Below are 17,183 nucleotides of genomic sequence, written 5' to 3'. Positions count from 1 at the left end.
TCACCTTCTCCAGGCTGAAAAAGCCCAGCTCTCTCCTCCTGTCCTCATATGCCATGTACTCCAGCTGCCAATGGTTCTATCAGCCTTCCTCTGGACTCTCTCCTGTTTGTCTACGTCCCTCTTGCAGTGGGAGGTACCAAGATTTACCAGATGCCTTCTCCCTGTGCCAAGACAGGTAATGCTGGCTACACTTGCTAATGCAAGGTCCTCATGGGAGAGACAATAAAAAACATCTTACCAGGGCATGCAGGTTTCATTCAAGTTTTTCCTACACTGAAGTCCAATGCTAGGGAGCCAGGAGAGAGCAAAATGCATGGTCAGAAAGAAGAAGCACGCACACGTCACATAAAATGCTACAAAGCTTTGTATTTTTCTTAATGAGGTATACATTACATGTAAAATACCACCATCGCTTTAGGAGAACATTTGACTTGGTGGGAAAAGGCAATGCTTTGAAACGCTGGGCTCCCCACTTTATCGCCAGAGAGGCTCAGTTGCTGCACGGAGATATAGTAAACAGCTGGTAAGAACAGGACAGCCTTACTACCGTCCGAGAAGTCTTCACAGCTTCCACTGCAGTTGCACAGGAGGTAACAACCTCATTGTCTGGGAGCATCTGTGAAATGGCCACTGCAGAGTGCAGGAGAGTTATATATACTCCTACTCAAGCCAAGAGGAAAGATCAAGTGAAGGGTCTGCTAACAGCAAGGTAACCTGGTAAAAATGACTTTAAGGAAAAATGTCTGCTTCACCTTTTTAAATCTGTCTCCTAGTCCACTTTTGAAAAAGGCTTCTGCTGCTTAACAGACATGTAGGCTTGCAGGGCAAAAGACCCACCTGAAGCACAGAATGCTTCCCAGCACCCAATGCTACACAGCAGGAAACTGCAAGAGCTAGAATTGGTATTCATACAAAACCCTTCTCAAAGAGGAGCTGCACTTTCCCTCTGGCTGGTGGTGTAGCACAGGGCTCTTCCCCCGTACCACCAGCCAGCCGTCTCCATCAGAACACGACCTCACCTGCAAGGTTCCCGACTGCTAGGCTTATACACATCATCCCGCGGCCCAATGACCTTTGCTGTCTGTGATTTTCCACAGTTTGCTCCCTTGCATAAACTGAAAGCAGAAACGCAGGAAATTAATTTGCTGAATTACTGCGACAATCCATTTAACTGACATGGAAACTTGAAAGGCCTTTTAGCGTACTCCTTAGCAAAGCATCAGCAACGCTGAATTGAGTGACTGGGTGATCCCAAAAGGGTCCAACTGAACAGGCCTTTGGGAGGACAATGGGAAAAAAAAAGTTTCCTTTGTGTAGGTAAAATATAAGAAGAAACATAACCTTTCTCTTACCACCCTACAAGCCCCATCTTTGTGCCTCTCTCAGCACAGACCCACTGAGACTGCTCTTAGAAACAGCTGGTGTTGCAGTGCCTGGTACTGTCCTTGAATCCTAGCTATGCTGAGAACTGGATCCCAGGCTGAATTCATTTTTCTCGCTCCCATCGATGCCTGACTAAGAAGATGAATATTGCTTGTACTTCAAAATCCAAACGTCAAGTAAACACTGAGAAGAGGGTAGAGGACTGAGTTGTAGTTTGGTCAAAGGGAGGTATTTCCCCGTGGGTTTTCCTTATTCTTTTGAGCTCATTGGTATTGAAGTCCAGATTTCTCTGTATTTTAGTATACAATTTTCCAGTGAGTTGGCTGATCACAGTTTTTCTCTTTTTCACCACAAAATCTGTTGTAAGTTGTTTTTGGATCAAATCCCAAGATCTCCCTTTCCTCATGGATCCGGAAGGAAAATGTTGAAACTGAGGTGCCTATAAAATACCTGTGAAAAAAATCAGAACAGATTTGTGAAGGGGGTCAGTTTTTAAAATGCAAGTAATTAATTTCAGTCCAATGAACTTTAATGTTCATTTAAATGATATGATAATGAAATTACCATATATATATACACACAATATAATATACTATTATATATGCAATATATATATTATACATGTATACATATACACAATATACTATTATACATGTACTATATGTATCAATTATATAATAACATGGCATATACGGTTTGTAAACAACTATATCTGGGTCAAAAACAATATTCAGTTTTGTGACAGTAAGATTTGGCTCCTCAAAGAAAAGTCAAATTCTCTACCTTGCATGTGCACAGATCCACTGGTCAATCACAGCCAAGCCCCCATCTTTGTAGAGTTCCAGCTCCTCCCAAGAAGGTTCAAACCTCAACATCTCAGGCAGTAGTTTCTTGAGCAATTCGATCTCTGAAAAAGGGAAAGATGCAAATTTATGCTTACATTATAAAGGGCAACTCGCTGCTGTCATAAAATGTAAGTGTTTAAGGAAACCCTGCATGAACAGTTACAACACGTTTGCCAAATGTTAAGAGTACTGTAGGCAGGGAGGGAGCCAGTGCCGAGGGGAGCAATTCTCAGGGGGCAGGGAAGCCTGCAAGAAGTAGAACGGACGCTAACACTAGCCTCGCTGTCTAATCCTACAGCGTAGGTGTACCAAGAGGCCTTTCTTGACAGCAAACTTAGATTAGTTATTGCAGATGCCATGCCCCACAGTGTTATTCTAACATCACGCGTTGAAACAGATCTCTAGATATTAGTGGGAGGGAAGTGCAGTCCTGGGATAAGGCCTGGGGGAAGCGGGGGAACACCACCCTTGGGGGTTTCTAAGCCTTGGCCACTCACAGACAGGTCCACCCCAGTCTGCTGTTAGGGGCAGCCAAAGGGAAGGCTGGGTGGGAGACTTCAGAGACCCTTCCCACCAGCATGTCTGAGACTCTCTGAAATGCTAAGAAAGAAGGTGCGATGGAAGAAAAAGGAGGAGGAACTGGCAAATTCAGTTACCAATTTGCTATTGTAAAGACCATCAAACCTCCTATGGGAAATACCAAATGAATGGTTTGATAACGACTATTCAAGCTGGAAGCAAACAGCTGCCCAATCCTGTTCAATTCACCATTCAATGACGGAGGCATGTGAACTTCCAGTCATTTATAAAAACAAAGTGGTAATTAACTGCACTCATTGTCAAACGTTATCAATACTAAACTGACTATAATCTGCCTACCCTCCTCGACAGCATCAGTGGCTACAAAAACTTTTTCAAGTTTATGCATCTCCAAGAGGCTGCGGATTTTCTTTACTGCTCCTTGTAGGGAAGGCACGTCTTCTCTGTGACCCCAAATGAAGTCTCTCCTTCTGAGATGAACCCCAAGGTACGGACCACCTAGAGCTGTGCCCATCTTAACCTAAGAGAGAAAGATCAATAAACTTTAAAACTTGAGGGCACCACTATTCATTCACATTGGAAAGGCCTGAATGCACAACCTCTGGATAAGGCACTGAATTACTCTAGCTGCAGAAAGTAATTTTAAGGTATGCATTGGAAGTATTTTGGGACACTTATTGCAGTGTTTTGACCTTGGGTGGCCTGCATCATACGAGTGCAAAATCTTTGTAAGCAAAAATTGCTCTCCTTGACCAAATCCACAACTGGTAGTTTGCAGCTGAACTTCATACCCACAGATGATGCTGAATACAAGAAGACAGACAAGTTTCCTTTAGCGAAACGAGGGTAATAAAAATCTGGCACCCAGAACCAGTCAGCGACATCTCAACAGACTCTGTTAACTCATGTGACACAGGGAGAAGAAGGTACAGTAGGAACACGCACGTCCACCTTGATGTGAGCAGGGAGAGCTAGATTCACATGTATCTTCCAATATTCCCTGCAGTGTACATCCAGGAGTTCACAAATAAAAAAAAATATTATTACATTTGTTATGGGAAACAGACTGTTAAGATTTTACCTTCATCTGTGTCCAGTCCTCCTTGTAATGAGTCCTGTCTGCCTCATCTGTGGATTGAAGATACTTGTTTCTAAACTCATCTCCTACTACACGGAGGTGTTTAGCAAACACCATGCTCCGACGGGTCTGTTGGAATGAGAGCAGATGCCAAGTCAGAAAAAGGGAAAGCTAAAAATGACTAAATGGAGACAGTTTCACATACACACAGCTTTCAGGATGACACATGCATGCAGCAATACAAGCAACAATTTCTAACCTTTCACCTGAGCCTTAACTGTTTAATCCTGATCATAACCATATTTATAACCAGCATACTCGTCTGACCCTGCAATACATGGGTGTATGGAGTAGACTGTAGTTTTTTACACAACGGAACACATAATACACCGAATTAAACACTCTAGCAATATACCTCACCTTTGGAAACAAAAGCTGGGCAAAAAGCTTAGCTTGCAAAACACCTGTAAGAATAAATCCTGCTTAAAAAAAATCATGCATCTAGCCACAAACACTCCTAGAATCTGCCAGCCTTTTTTCATCTTTCTCCGTGTGCCAAACTCACTGTGGCTGAACTGGTTCCTTCTCCATATCATTCAATAAGACACAGAATAATTTAATCTTCTGTAAGATCCATCATGCTGGTATCTGGAAATCCATACCCCTCTAAATATTTAATGGCAGTACAAAGCCTGCTCTTCTAGCATCTTTAAAGAGATCACCACTGGCTTTCTAATCCTATCCCAAATCCTCCAGCAAAACATTTTTATCAAGGGAAGAGGTACACACTGTCTGCTGCAGAATGCTCACACTGCAGTTGAGAGACAGACATTTTCCCTCCTCTTTGTATTATGTCAACACAATGCAATCCTGTTGAATCACGTCATTGGGTACCTTACACAAGATATGATGAACATGGTATGCCCAAGAGGCAGCAAGCATGTAAGCAACCCATGGCATTGCAGTGTGCTGAGGAGGCCAATAAACATCTTTCAATGCTATGCTTTGCTTGTGTCAAACACCTCTAACCTTCATCCAGACAGACTGCACGACTACCATGACATGTTTGGCACCCACGCAGTATGATGTGCCAAGTTCTTCCTGGGCTCAAAGCACTCCTCTGACAGCAGCTGTTCTGGATGAACAGTTATTTTGCAACAGCATATGTAAAAGAGAAAACAAGTGAATGTGTGAACCTCCACTGATATACTTTCTAAAGTGAATACTCTCTGTATCTGGTTATCTTCTTACTTAATGTATGTTAAATCTGCACATGCAATATTGTCACCCTTTCCAGCTACCTCCCAGTTTTGCTGCATCTCCCTTTTTGTCTACAAAGAAACCACAGAGAAGAGAGAGACACTTCTCAGAGGTGCATGGAAAAAGACAGGAAGCCATGGGCCCAAGCTTCAGCAAGGCAACTCCTGCTTGGCTATCAGGCAAAACCTCTTGCCCACAAGAGTGGCACAGCCATGGGACAAGCCCCAGAGAAGCGGTGGATCTCCATCTCTGGGGACTTTCCACCTTCAGCTGAACACAGCCCCAGACCACCAGATCAAGTTCTGGAGTGCAAACCTCTAGGCAGGGTAGGGCTGAGACACCTAAATCTAAATTTTTATGTGATTTAAGTTTGGGACGAAAACAAACAAACAAAATCAGTGTTGGTTATGGTCCCTTTTGTGCATATGAATCAAATTAATGGTACAGATCCTCTAGTTCTTTTTGATCGTCCCCCAAAAGTGGTGAAACTAAATGCAAAACTGCTGGCTTTTCTAGAGTTGTCCTTAGAGAACTTTCTGCTTCCATATACATGGTAAAACACCCATGTTGTCTACATGCTATACTGATGCTTTTCAAAGGATTCAACAGTTGCTTCTAAACCATTTTGGGAGGTCTTTCCCGCACCACGGTCATTCAACCATTAAGAATCCCAAAAGAACACCTTTCAGCTTGCAGTGGTAGAGAAGCCTAGACAAAAATGGTGACAACAGTGAGAGCAATAGGGGTCAATATTAAATTCAAATATTTTTGTACACCAAAGATGTAGGTTGGTTGCAAAGGGAAGCTGGCTTGTTACAATTTAAAAACTTCTTTGAGACAAGAGGGCATCTGCTAGCAAGATTTATAAAGAACTCCAGATGTTATCCAGAGAGTTATTAAGAAAAAAACAACAACCAAAAATCATGCAGGTAGTTAAAATTGAAATAAAAGAAAGACTAATAGTTTCCAGAAGGTTTAGTTTGAAGTAACTTTGAGACAAGTTTAAATTATTAAGATAACGTTTAAAGTGCCACTGTTAAGATACGCGTGTCCTGAATCCGTATAGATTTCATGTCTGCTTTTACAGGACTACAAGTCAGACTCCGAAATGATACACGGGTTGCATTTCTCTGTGTGAAAAGTCACTCTCAATGAAAAGTTCGCGGTTAGCAAAATACCATTTGGTCTGTTTCTAAAAAATATGCCATATACTAAGTGAATAGCCAGATGCTTATATCTCAAAAGACTGAGGTCTATGTAACTTGTTTCATAATATCATGATAGTCGCTTTCTCTTAGCAATTTTAATTACATCAAGCACTCCATATCGTGTTCTGTTTTCCTGTGGCTGAGTCCTTAACTTTGTCTTAAAACTGTTCCTCTAGGAATTATTTTACCATAGACCCTTGGCACGGGGTCTCCCAAAGTGTTACCTTGAGACCAATGGGAATTTTGCCATCAAAGCCAATGGGGAGACAGAAAGGACAATACTGAGCACTTTCGGGAATTCTTTTGAAAAGTCTAATCTTGAGGCTGACTAGACAAGAAACTGCACAAAGGCAGTTCCCTTCTGATTGCAGATGTGTTGCACAGGGGAGGTCCTGCTAAATGCCACGCTCTGCAGCACTGAGTCTTTGGGGAAAAGACCCCAGGACAAATTCCTGCATTACATTAATCCACAGCAGCCTGAAGACCATTTTTAGCAAGCACTGGTGAAACATAAGACACAAGTTACTTTCAAGAAAAAAAACACGAGGCAAAACTGAAGCACATATCGGTTATTGAATTTTTATCAGAACCAAGCAGAAAGTCTAGAGAAGCTAACTGGAAAATACTCACATTCCAATAATCTTTCCCTCCGTAGTGGTCATGAAGTAGGTTTTCAGCTCTGTCTAACATCACTGACCTATTAAAAATTGCAAAACTGAGTGTAGTTCCCTTAGGAATAGAATTTACATTATGACGTTTCTTTATACAGTTGCTAGGATAAAGCACAGACCGTGATCTGTTTGTAAAGAGAGCACGGGGCATGAGGGATAGGCTACCAATCTGTTCTGTGCAAAGCAAACTGTGACCCATGGCCAGCTGGGGAAAGAAGGGGACCATGCCACTGTGTGTTCCTGCTTTGTTCCTTAATAAATGGTACTCTTAATTCTGACAGTTAAACACAAACAAGCATTAACAATCCCTTACATAGTTCTCACAGTAGTTGCTGATGGAGAAATAAGGTTCCTAACAGGAAGAGCGATCCAAAGGGCAGAAGCGACCTATGAGATGATGCTCAGCCCCGAAGCATGTGAGAGCCTCTTGGAAGAAGCAGGAGCCACGATCACAAAAGCAAAACCAGAGGAGGTGTTTTCCATGTGTGGAATAAAATGTCCTACAGTAAAACAACAGATCAAAGAACACACAGACACTACACAAATGTGTGCTAGCAACTAAGCACAAATTTTAAAATGCAATTTTTTCAGTAACATGAAAACAGTCTGTGCTTTTCATAAATACACACAAGTCAGGACTGTATGCTGGAAACACGACTGCACTATCCGAGTTCGAAGCTAGGGGAAATATGGGAGATCAGTAAGGCCACTGGAGACTTCGACTATCCCTATGAGGGCTGGGCACATGTCATAGCAGGATGCGACTCAGCAACTGCAGCTTGAGACACTGTCAAGGACAGTTCCATGAATGAACAGGACAGGGAGTAGCTCCTGACACTGTCTTGAGCAGCAGCAAGACACGGACCAAAAATCTCACAGTGGAAGCGCTACTCTGGGACAGTGGCCATAAATGTACTCATCTTCAACATCCTCCTGCATCAACAATGGCCAAAGGGAAGTTACTGCAGTTGCATTCAGTTTCAAAAAGCAGACTATGTAAAAATGCTGAAGTAGCGTCCAAGTGAAGAAAACAGAAAGGCTCATAAACTCCATAAAGTTAAACAGAAAAAGACAATAAAGAAGGTCAAAAAAGAATCTGAGCAACAAGGAATAAAGGCCTTCAATCTAATGACAAATCTTCCTTCCAGTACAAAGTAAAAGGAAATTAAAGGGTTAACAAACACTTAAGAAACAGTAATGTCATGACTGCATCAGCTAATACACTTTTTTGTACCTGTGCGCTAGGTGGAGGAGCTGAGAAGATTCACATGCCAGAAGTACTTTTTACAGGGGAACTCATCACAGGACATGTCTCAAACCAAAGTGTTCATAGGAAGTGTCCAGTGATGGAACAGCTAGACAAAGGGAACCAACAAATGGCTGGTATTCACCCAACAGTTGCCAAGGAACTCAAGGATGAAGCAGCTGCGCCACTAGTTCTGGTATGCAACTTCTCACTTAAAACTGCAACACAGCAAATGTGATGTCCATTTTCTAAAAACACACTTGGGAAGTCTGGGATGTAATACAGTGTTAAACCTAACGTCAGTACTGATAACTTAATAGCAACTATTATAAAATACGGAATTAATGGATACCTAAAGTAAATTGGAGAAGTATCAACAAGGAGCTCTGAACAATCGGAGTAGTCTGAAGACATAAGCATACATGCAAATAGGGAAAAATCTCATTGACATTGTCAGAATTTCCTGACAGCCTCTGTTAAAGGCTTTTAAGAAAACTTAACAGCAATGGCACAGAAAGGAAGGTTCTTGCATGGATCAAAAAAAAGTTTAAAGACAGGGATAAATGTCCAGCTCTCATTGTAGAGGGAGGTCACAAGTGGAAGGTATCTGCTTTTCACTATATTCCTAAACAACCTATAAAAGAGCGTGAACGTCAGGGTCACAGATTACCAATCATTTTAAATTGCTCAGAGCAGCAAAGTCAAAGGCCAGTTGTAAAGAATTAGAGAAGTCTGGTCAGCCAATAAAGTGGCAGATGAAATCTAATGCAGGAGTGCATATAGTAAAAAAAAAATAAAATACTGACTTCACCTGATAACTAACGGGCTTGATGCTCAGGAATGAGGACAGTTGGATGAAAACACCAAGGCAACACTCATCAGAGGACAAAAAAGGAACCTGTATGTTAGGAATTAACCAGAAACAAAAGAGAGCACTAAACAGAGCGTGTCATTTTACCACTATGAAATGGGTTTACCCATGCTCAGTGTGCAGGATCCAGCTGAATTGTAAAGCTTCAGAAAATGTCAGCGAGGATGACCAAAGGCATGGAATGGCTTTCACACAAAGAACAGAGAAAGCTGATAATATACTCCTCCAGCGTAAGACCATGCTTTATTACTTTGCTGAGTGAGTTGCCAACAGTATTACTGGCACAGAAGTATGGTTTTCAAAAGGAAAGCTGAGTTGATAAAATAGATAAATTATTTTCCTTCTTATTCTCTCACCTGCTGGAACAGTGGGAGAATTTTTGAACCAAAATTGTTGTCATTTTTACTTCTATTTGTAAAAAGTGTCTTTTAAATCTTTTTATTTGGGTGGTAAAAAAAAAAAAAGAGTAAATCCCTCTGCGCATTCAGAAGCCCAGCCTAATTTTTTTCCAAGAATCATCAAAACACCATTGTTACATTCCTCAAGTCTCCTTTAAAATAATTGATTAGACAATAAGCATAAAAAGTACATTAATTATAACGCAAGAAAAATTTTACCTCAGTCTCCGACTTGACGTTTTTCCTCCACAAAAGCTGCTAAACTGCTATCAAACAATTTGATACTGCTTGTAATAAATTTCTAAACCTAAGCTGTGTAGATATAAATTGACAAATTTAACTGCATTTATATTAAAGCAATTTTCTGCCCATCAGAGAGATGAGAAAATTAATATGTAAAACATTAACTTATAGTCAGAAACACTGCACACTGCAACTGCAATAAGGATTTTTTTGATGTTATCACTTATATTTTCCTGCTTTCTCAAAAGGAAAACGCTTACCAAAAATTATAATCACTGCATTTAAAGGAGGCTCATTAAAAGAATATATACCTTGAGGAAAATCATCCATGAATTATGGGGGTAGTCGTGTTTACAAACCCTTAATCTTTCTTTTTATTTTAATTTGTTTCACTAGCCTGCAAGCAGCTCAGTGCATTTCCAGTGCAGCAGTCAGCCAACACCAGTACACTGTGTAGTATTAATGCTTTGTCCTGACCCTTTCTGTTGACCGAAATAAAGCTGACTTGGAGAAATTAAAAATATTATTTTAGAAGCCTCATCGTTCATCCTTTCTGCATAAAAAGCAGGTTTGTTCCTTCTCTTTGCCAACCCTCCCTCACCTTTCATCCCTTCACATACTCTTCACACTACAGAGCAGACAACTCAGGGTGGAATATGTGAGAGAAATGTAAAATCGTGCACGATGTGGACGTGAATATGGAAGAGCTGTTTGTTCGTTGTCTCTTCCACTACATGAACTAGGAGACATTAGATGAAACTTGCAGGTAGGAGTTACAAGAGGAGGTGGATTTTCAAAGGATGCACGGTTAAGGTGCAAAACCTTCAGGTCTCGTCCCAAGATTTTGTGGATGCCAACAGTGTGGATGGGGGTTCAAAGGGAAGCTTGCACAGATCCATGGACTCATCGAAGGATATAAAAGACAGGAAGATCACTTTTGGTTCAGAAGGTCTCTACAACCACAAATCTGAAGGGTGTGACAGGACCAAAGGGGGACTTTACACACACTTGCCTAGTTCTTGTACATTTCCCCAGACACATGATTTCAGCCACTCTTGGATTTCACACACCAAACTAGACAGACTGTAACATGAACCACTGGAGCTGCCCTTACATTGTTGTTATGTTGATACTTCTTCCTACTTGTGCCTGACTGAGAAACGTGGTTTTGTGGACAAGGTACCTTCTCTGCATGTTAGGAATACTTGGGCACCACTCCTAATTTTTTCCTTGACCTTCCTCATTGTGAGACCTTTGACAGCACTAAACACAGAGACCTCTACGACTTATTTTATCCAGTTTTCTGCTGACACTGGCAAAGATTATGGTTCAACTCCTAAAAATAGAACAAAGTTCCTATTAAAAAAAACAGGACTTTGCTGCCTCCGCTCCCAGCGGGAGGTACTACAGATCCCCACTGCTCTGCTTGGGGGAACCTTCATCTCATTTCCAATTAAATCATCTTGATGTAAAGTTTTTGGATGTTTTTACTCTCCTGGAAAAAACACACTTCAGCTTACATGGTTTGTGTTTCTTCTATGGATTTATTCCCCTATTCATAGCCAGTAATTATTTCCTCTTCCTGTTCTCCCCTGTACCCCAGTAGATTTTGTTTTGCTGCCCTGTCTTCAGTTGTTACAGGATCACAGCTGACCAGAAATACTTTGCTACTGGGATAACATAAGTGTGCTCTATCTCTCATATAAGAGCTTTCTTTTCCTCTGATCACCCTTGTGGCATCTCAGAGCAGAAAGACAAAACAAGCTGCTTGCTTTCTCTAAACCCAGCTCACACTATTGAGGATGGATGTCACGGGAGACCAGGCACCGCACCTTGTGATCCGACACCGATTCCACTCTGTTCGTTCCCTCTTGAGCCAGCATCAAAAGGTAAAGGAAGGAAACGGTAAACACAAGGACATTTAGCTACCCAAGAGAGACTATGAAGGAGCTGAAGGCTATTTTGTCTTAGGTTTTAGCACTGCAGCATTTAACCTAACTTACAGTTAGGTGTTTCTTACAGTCTAAATTCCCTTTGTAATGATTTTAATGGATTACAGTAACTCAGTGATGAAGCACCACAGTAGTGGAACATAGCCTGCAGGTTCCCCTTGCTCTTCCCACCTGGCAATGGGTTTGTGGGCATGCAATACAACGATATATAGTAATACAAGACAACTCACTGTGCTGAAGTGTTCTTTAAAAGGATAGGAGCCAGAATAGAGGCAGATCCTTGGACAGACAAACAAGAGACATTTAGGCCCCGTGTTTCCTCATAACCCCAGAACCATCCCCTGAAAGGGAACACAAAATATTGGTTCACAGGCTTGTATTTTAAATTAACGTCACATATAATGAAACAAATAAACAGTACATCCTAGAAAGATGATATATAATGTAAATAAATCAGCCAACTCCTTTATACTGTATGTGTGTGGAACAACAACCTTCTAAAACTAGATCTTCTAGTACCAATATAACATTTCGATGGCGTTTTAAAAACAAAGTGAACCCCAAGCACCCAGAGATTCACAGACTACACTATAATAACTGCACAAGTCTGTTCTGTTAGAGTAGGGAAATGTCTCATTGAATGCAGCTAAAAAGAAGACTGAAAGGACTGCTAGACATTACCTGTAGTAGTCATGTTTGTCTTTGGAATACATAAGCTGATCAATGCATGGCCTTTCATCTATTTTTTCTTCCCATGTTCCTTCTTTCCATCCTTCTGCATAGCCTTGTAGGACATAAATCTGTTCAATAAAGGGCCCACCTGACTCTGAGCAGAGGGCAAAGCAAAGCATTTGTAAGCATGAAAAACCACATGATGAAGGTTGAAAATCTGCTAGAAATGCTAATGTTCTCTCTTTTCCCTGTTTTCCTCATAAAAAAGGAAAGGAAGTTCTGCGTGACTCGGAAAAGCTAAAAGGGTTAGGAAACGTGACAACCTGCTACTCCCGCCCAGCTATGTGTGATTTAATGTGCCGAACACAACTGAACCACCATAGAAATGTAAATTTAAAAGCTGGGTAAAACACACTGTGAAGCAGAGGTTTTCAATGCTGCTATGGGAAGAGTGCCTCCAAGAAAATGTTAAGTACAAGCCCTTCTTCCCCTAAATTTTAGGGTTTCCAAATGCTTTTTCCTGAAAGGTAGGGGACAACAATCCCTTCAGAGCTCTTTGCAGAGCTGTGACACTTGGTGGCCTTTATTGCCTTTGCTGAAAGTCTGTGACAGTGCTGCAGATTTTGGTATTTGGTGGTTAGCTCAACATGGCATTAAATCCTAAAGGAAACAACTTCACAGTTTCCACATTCTTAGGAAAAGCCTTTCTCTTATATACCATTGTGTACACAAAACGCAGGGGGTAAGTGTTTTGAGTATGTGCAGCATCGATGCTGAAAAAGAAAGTTCACCAAAGAACCCGCTGTACAGCTTTTCCCGTCCAACCTCCAGAAAAAAGGTGGCTTGTCTGTATTTCAATTGAGAGCTGCAGGCTGCCTCTTTCTCCTTACAGGGTTGGGCAAAATTATGAGAAAGTATCTTTTGGTTTTAACCAGAACTATTAACTGTCTTTCTCTGGGGTCCCCAGGAAGTCGAGGGACCAACAGTGCTACATCAAACAAGGTGGCAAATAACTGGGTTATCTCATCCTAGTGGTTTGTTACTCAGCACAATTCTTTCCCATCCCTCCTCCTGCCACCTTTTTTTATTTCACGTATAAGGATAAAAGCACATATATAGATACACCTGTGAAGAAACCACTTCAAATGCTTAGTCAATTGTATATTGTATGATTCCATACTCTACCTGCAAGGAACTGCTCATATTCAATGACAGGGATGTTCCTGTTGAGGCTTGGAATATCGAAGAACTCGGACCAAGGGATCCGGACCTGAAGGATGTCAGGGCTTTGCCAGTGATAAAGACGTCCCCAGGGAGGCAGAACTAACACCCAGTTTTCACTTTTCAGCAATGTCTTTAGAAGGGAAGCAATGCGAATGTAGACATCTCTGCGAAGGTTGAACCCTTCAGGAGGATTTACATCATACAAAAGGTATCTGGGGAGAACAAAGCAATATAATTACTTTGGGCAGTTTAAAACTTTTACACTTTTTTTCTTTTTTTTACCCCACAATCATGTGGCACAACTCTATTGGGATGGAAACTGTTCGTCTTTCACGAGTCTGCGGTACTCAAAAGATGGAAGGGGATGAAGTAGGGGAAGGCAGAGCAATGCATGCTGCAGGGGCTGGGGGAGCCACCGGGGTCTCCTCCTGGGACATCATCAAGGTGGCCTATAGAATTGTAGAATGGATAGAGTTGGAAGGGCCCTTAAAGATCATCTAGTTACAAACCCCCCGCCATGGGCAGGGACACCTCCCACTAGTACAGGTTGCTCAAAGCCCCATTCAGCCTGGCCTTGAACACCTCCAGGGATGGGGCAGCCACAGCTTCCCTGGGCAACCTGTTCCAGTGCCTCGCCACCTTCACAGTAAAGGATTTCTTCACAATATCTAACCTAAATCTAACCTCTTCTAGTTTAAAACCATTACCCCTCATCCTATCACTATACATAAGAATCCTTATAAAGAGTCCTTCCCCGTTTTTCCTGTGAGCCCCCTTTAAGTACTGGAAGGCCACTACAAGGTCTCCTTGCAGCCTTCTCTTCTCCAGGCTGAACAATCTCAATTCTCTCAGCCTGTCTTCATAGGAGAGGTGCTCCAGCCCTCTGATCATCTTCAGGGCCCTCCTCTGGACCCTCTCCAACAGGTCCATATCCTTCTTATATTGGGGGCTCCAGAGCTGGATGCAGTACTCCAGGTGGGGTCTCATGAGAGCGGAGCAGAGGGGCAGAATCACCTCCCTCGACCTGCTGGCCAGGCTTCTTTTGATGCAGCCCAGGATGTGGTTGGCTTTCTGGGCTGCAAGTGCGCATTGCTGGCTCATGTTGAGCTTTTCATCAACCAACACCCCCAAGTCCTTCTCCTCAGGGTTGCTGTCAATCCATTCTCCGCCTATTTGTGCCTGGGATTGCTGCAGCCCAGGTGTAGGACCTTGCACTTGGCCTGGTTGTACTTCATGAGGTTTGCATGGGCCCAGTTCTCAAGCCTATCAAGGTCCCTTTGGATGGCATCCCTTCCCTCCAGTGTGTTGGCCACACCACACAGCTTGGTATCATCAACAAACTTGATGAGGGTGTACTCAGTCCCACTGTTCATGTTGCCAAGGAAGATATTAAACAGCACTGGTCCCAGTACTGACCCGAGGAACACCACTCGACACTGATCACCACTTAGACATCGAGCCATTGACCCCAACTCTTTAAGTATGGACATACCACAAGCCTTTCCTGGTGGGGCAGGATGTGGGGGGCCAAGGAGTGAAACCTTCGGATGTCGTGCACTTCCTGAGGGTAATGTGGTGTGTGGTGAGAATAACGAAACCACCAGCACATCACTCAGGCTAAGTCCTGTGAGCCAAATATGAAGGTGGGAGGACACGTTCAAGAGGGACGGGGAAAATGGGTGCACATCACCTGCCGCAGGGCAGATGAGTGGGGGTCCCCCATGCCACAGGCACAGCAGAAAAGCCCACAGGCAGCTGCAGTGTCGGCATCTTCAAGAAATGACCCAAACACCAGCAGGTGAAGAAGGACCTTTACGCGCCCACCAGCCAATGGCTCAGAGACGCGGCAGGTTGCTGGTGCGGGGGACCCACCGTTTCCCCTCAGGACACCACACAGGAGGCTGCGATGAGGGGAGGGTCCCAGGGGCAGCAGGGTCTGACGATGGCAGGCAGGACTGGCCTGGGGCAAGTGGGCCCATGCTGGGGTAGGGGGGGGAGTGGGGCTGCTGCCCAGGCATGGCCCTGCTGGGCCAATGGTGGCTAGGAGACACCACCCCTCACCTGGTGTGTGGCGCGGCAGCAACGGCAGGCAGCGAGGAGGTGGTGTGGCCAGCACGGAGGGCAGCAGGTGGTGGCTGGGCAGCAGCAAACGGTGGGAGGGTGAGCACAGCCAGGCCCAGCAGCAGCGGTATCAGGCGGCAGCCGGAGCCTTTCGGCACCATCCCCACACTGCACCACGTCCAGGGCGGCCCTGGCAGCATCCCAGCCCCTCGGTGCACGGTCGTGAAGTGGTGGCCACAGGGTCCCCGGCGCAGCTCCCTCAGAAGAGACCCGCTGTCAGGGGCCGGAGGCTGGCACCTGTGAGCCGGTTCAGGTACTCCAGGATCTCCACCTCCTTCTGGTACATCTGCGGGAGGAGGGCACAGGAGAGAAGTCACAGTCAGTGCCGCTAGCACTGTGCTCCATGGCTGGTCTAGCGGGGTCTCAGCACCTGCCGATACCGGCATCAACACCAGCCATAGCCCTGCTGAGCCATCCACCCGGCTGGCCGTACCCGCGGGCTCCCTGCCACAGGGGTGCGAGACAGGGAGATGCTTTCCACCCAGGTACAACCTGACACAGGCTGGACACTGCACACCTTCCCCAGCTTCAGGTCACTGCCGTACCTGTTGCCATTCGTGTTTTGTGTTGTGCTGGTAGCCAAGCAAATGGCACAACCCGTGGGCTGCTGTCACCTGTATGAAGAGGCAAGAGCAAAGGACATATATTACAAACTTAACCCAAACATCAGCAGCTCGCCTTCGCAGACAGCCCTGGCACCAGTGCCACAGTCCGCCTGACACGAACCTGGGGACAGGGGTGACCAGGGCTAACACCCTACCAGATCATTTGCCATTATGCTAGAACCCGTGGGGAAAAGCCAGTTACTCTGTATGCGAAACGACAAAGTTCAGGTAGTGTCCGAACTCACCAGTTAAATAAGTTTTAAAATGCAGATTTAACCTTTCAGGGTAAGTTGTGAGATCATCGCCTCCTTGTTCAGCCCGGCAGGGCTAGGAAAGTGGCAGCCATTACCCTGTCCTTGCGGGATACCCTACGGCTGTCCTTCCCTGCACCCTAGGCCCAGGGGGACAGCTGACCGCAGAGGGCCGGGCAGCCCGCGGCGGGACTCACCGCCAGGACGCTGTCGAAGTCCTCCCCGGTGGCGCGGCACTGCTGATGGATGTACTCCACCCCCAGGAAGATGTCCCCCAAGTTGTACTCGTCGCGGCAGCGCGGCCGCGGCAGCTCCCCCGCCGCCACCTGGTGGAAGGGGAAGGAGAGGACGTCGGTGGGCTCCGAGCGCTGCCGGTAAGCGCCGTTCAGACGCCGCATCAGCCCATTGCCAGCGCAGACCAGTCCCACGTCGAACCGAGAGGCGCCCAGGGCGGCCCGTAGGACGCACACGGCGCGGCGGAGCGGGGCCCGACGCACCGGCACGGCCCGCTGGGCGTTCCGTAGCGCCACGCTCATGATAATAATGATGGCGCCGGGACCCCGCCCCGACTCCCCGCCTCGCCTGCGCGGCCCCGCCTCGCCTTCCAGGTCCGCC

The 17,183-nt window shown here is 44.8% G+C and overlaps 2 protein-coding genes across 3 annotated transcripts; both read right to left on the bottom strand.

The window, feature by feature from the left end:
- Nucleotides 1-351: 351 nt before the first annotated feature.
- POFUT2 (protein O-fucosyltransferase 2) lies at nucleotides 352-15,852 on the bottom strand. Of its 2 annotated transcripts, XM_063342547.1 has the most exons (9): nucleotides 15,653-15,852; nucleotides 13,553-13,803; nucleotides 12,377-12,521; nucleotides 11,926-12,036; nucleotides 6,945-7,011; nucleotides 3,850-3,975; nucleotides 3,108-3,288; nucleotides 2,167-2,290; nucleotides 352-1,833 (listed from the first exon to the last, which is right to left on the bottom strand). In XM_063342547.1, exons 1-9 carry the CDS (start codon nucleotides 15,850-15,852, stop codon nucleotides 1,680-1,682), a joined length of 1,359 nt encoding a protein of 452 aa, XP_063198617.1. In that variant the 3' UTR covers nucleotides 352-1,679. The 2 variants fall into 2 exon arrangements, with proteins under 2 accessions (XP_063198617.1, XP_063198616.1); XM_063342546.1 differs by lacking the exon at nucleotides 11,926-12,036.
- A 9-nt stretch (nucleotides 15,853-15,861) lies between these two features.
- YBEY (ybeY metalloendoribonuclease) lies at nucleotides 15,862-17,160 on the bottom strand. Its single transcript, XM_063342548.1, has 3 exons — nucleotides 16,766-17,160; nucleotides 16,258-16,326; nucleotides 15,862-15,998 (listed from the first exon to the last, which is right to left on the bottom strand). Exons 1-3 carry the CDS (start codon nucleotides 17,102-17,104, stop codon nucleotides 15,912-15,914), a joined length of 495 nt encoding a protein of 164 aa, XP_063198618.1. The 5' UTR covers nucleotides 17,105-17,160; the 3' UTR covers nucleotides 15,862-15,911.
- Between the last annotated feature and the right edge of the window lie 23 nt (nucleotides 17,161-17,183).

This window comes from Chroicocephalus ridibundus, chromosome 7 (assembly GCF_963924245.1).
Source record: "Chroicocephalus ridibundus chromosome 7, bChrRid1.1, whole genome shotgun sequence".
Taxonomy (NCBI): Eukaryota; Metazoa; Chordata; class Aves; order Charadriiformes; family Laridae; genus Chroicocephalus; species Chroicocephalus ridibundus.
The sequence above is the reverse complement of the archived record's forward strand: the minus strand, read 5'-3'. Positions and strand labels throughout refer to the sequence as shown.

What these genes read in the sequence shown, in the direction of transcription:
- POFUT2 (XM_063342547.1), bottom strand. Translation starts at nt 15,852, where the DNA reads ATGCTGCCAGGGCCGCCCTGGACGTGGTGCAGTGTGGGGATGGTGCCG. An exon ending in ATATGAGCAGTTCCTTGCAG is followed by an intron (nt 12,522 to 13,552) that starts GTAGAGTATGGA and finishes CCCTCTGCTCAG; the next exon opens with AGTCAGGTGGGCCCTTTATT. An exon ending in TTAAAGAACACTTCAGCACA is followed by an intron (nt 7,012 to 11,925) that starts GTGAGTTGTCTT and finishes AATTTTTAATAG; the next exon opens with GTCAGTGATGTTAGACAGAG.
- YBEY (XM_063342548.1), bottom strand. Translation starts at nt 17,104, where the DNA reads ATGAGCGTGGCGCTACGGAACGCCCAGCGGGCCGTGCCGGTGCGTCGG. An exon ending in ACTTCGACAGCGTCCTGGCG is followed by an intron (nt 16,327 to 16,765) that starts GTGAGTCCCGCC and finishes CTCTTCATACAG; the next exon opens with GTGACAGCAGCCCACGGGTT. An exon ending in CAAAACACGAATGGCAACAG is followed by an intron (nt 15,999 to 16,257) that starts GTACGGCAGTGA and finishes CTCCTCCCGCAG; the next exon opens with ATGTACCAGAAGGAGGTGGA.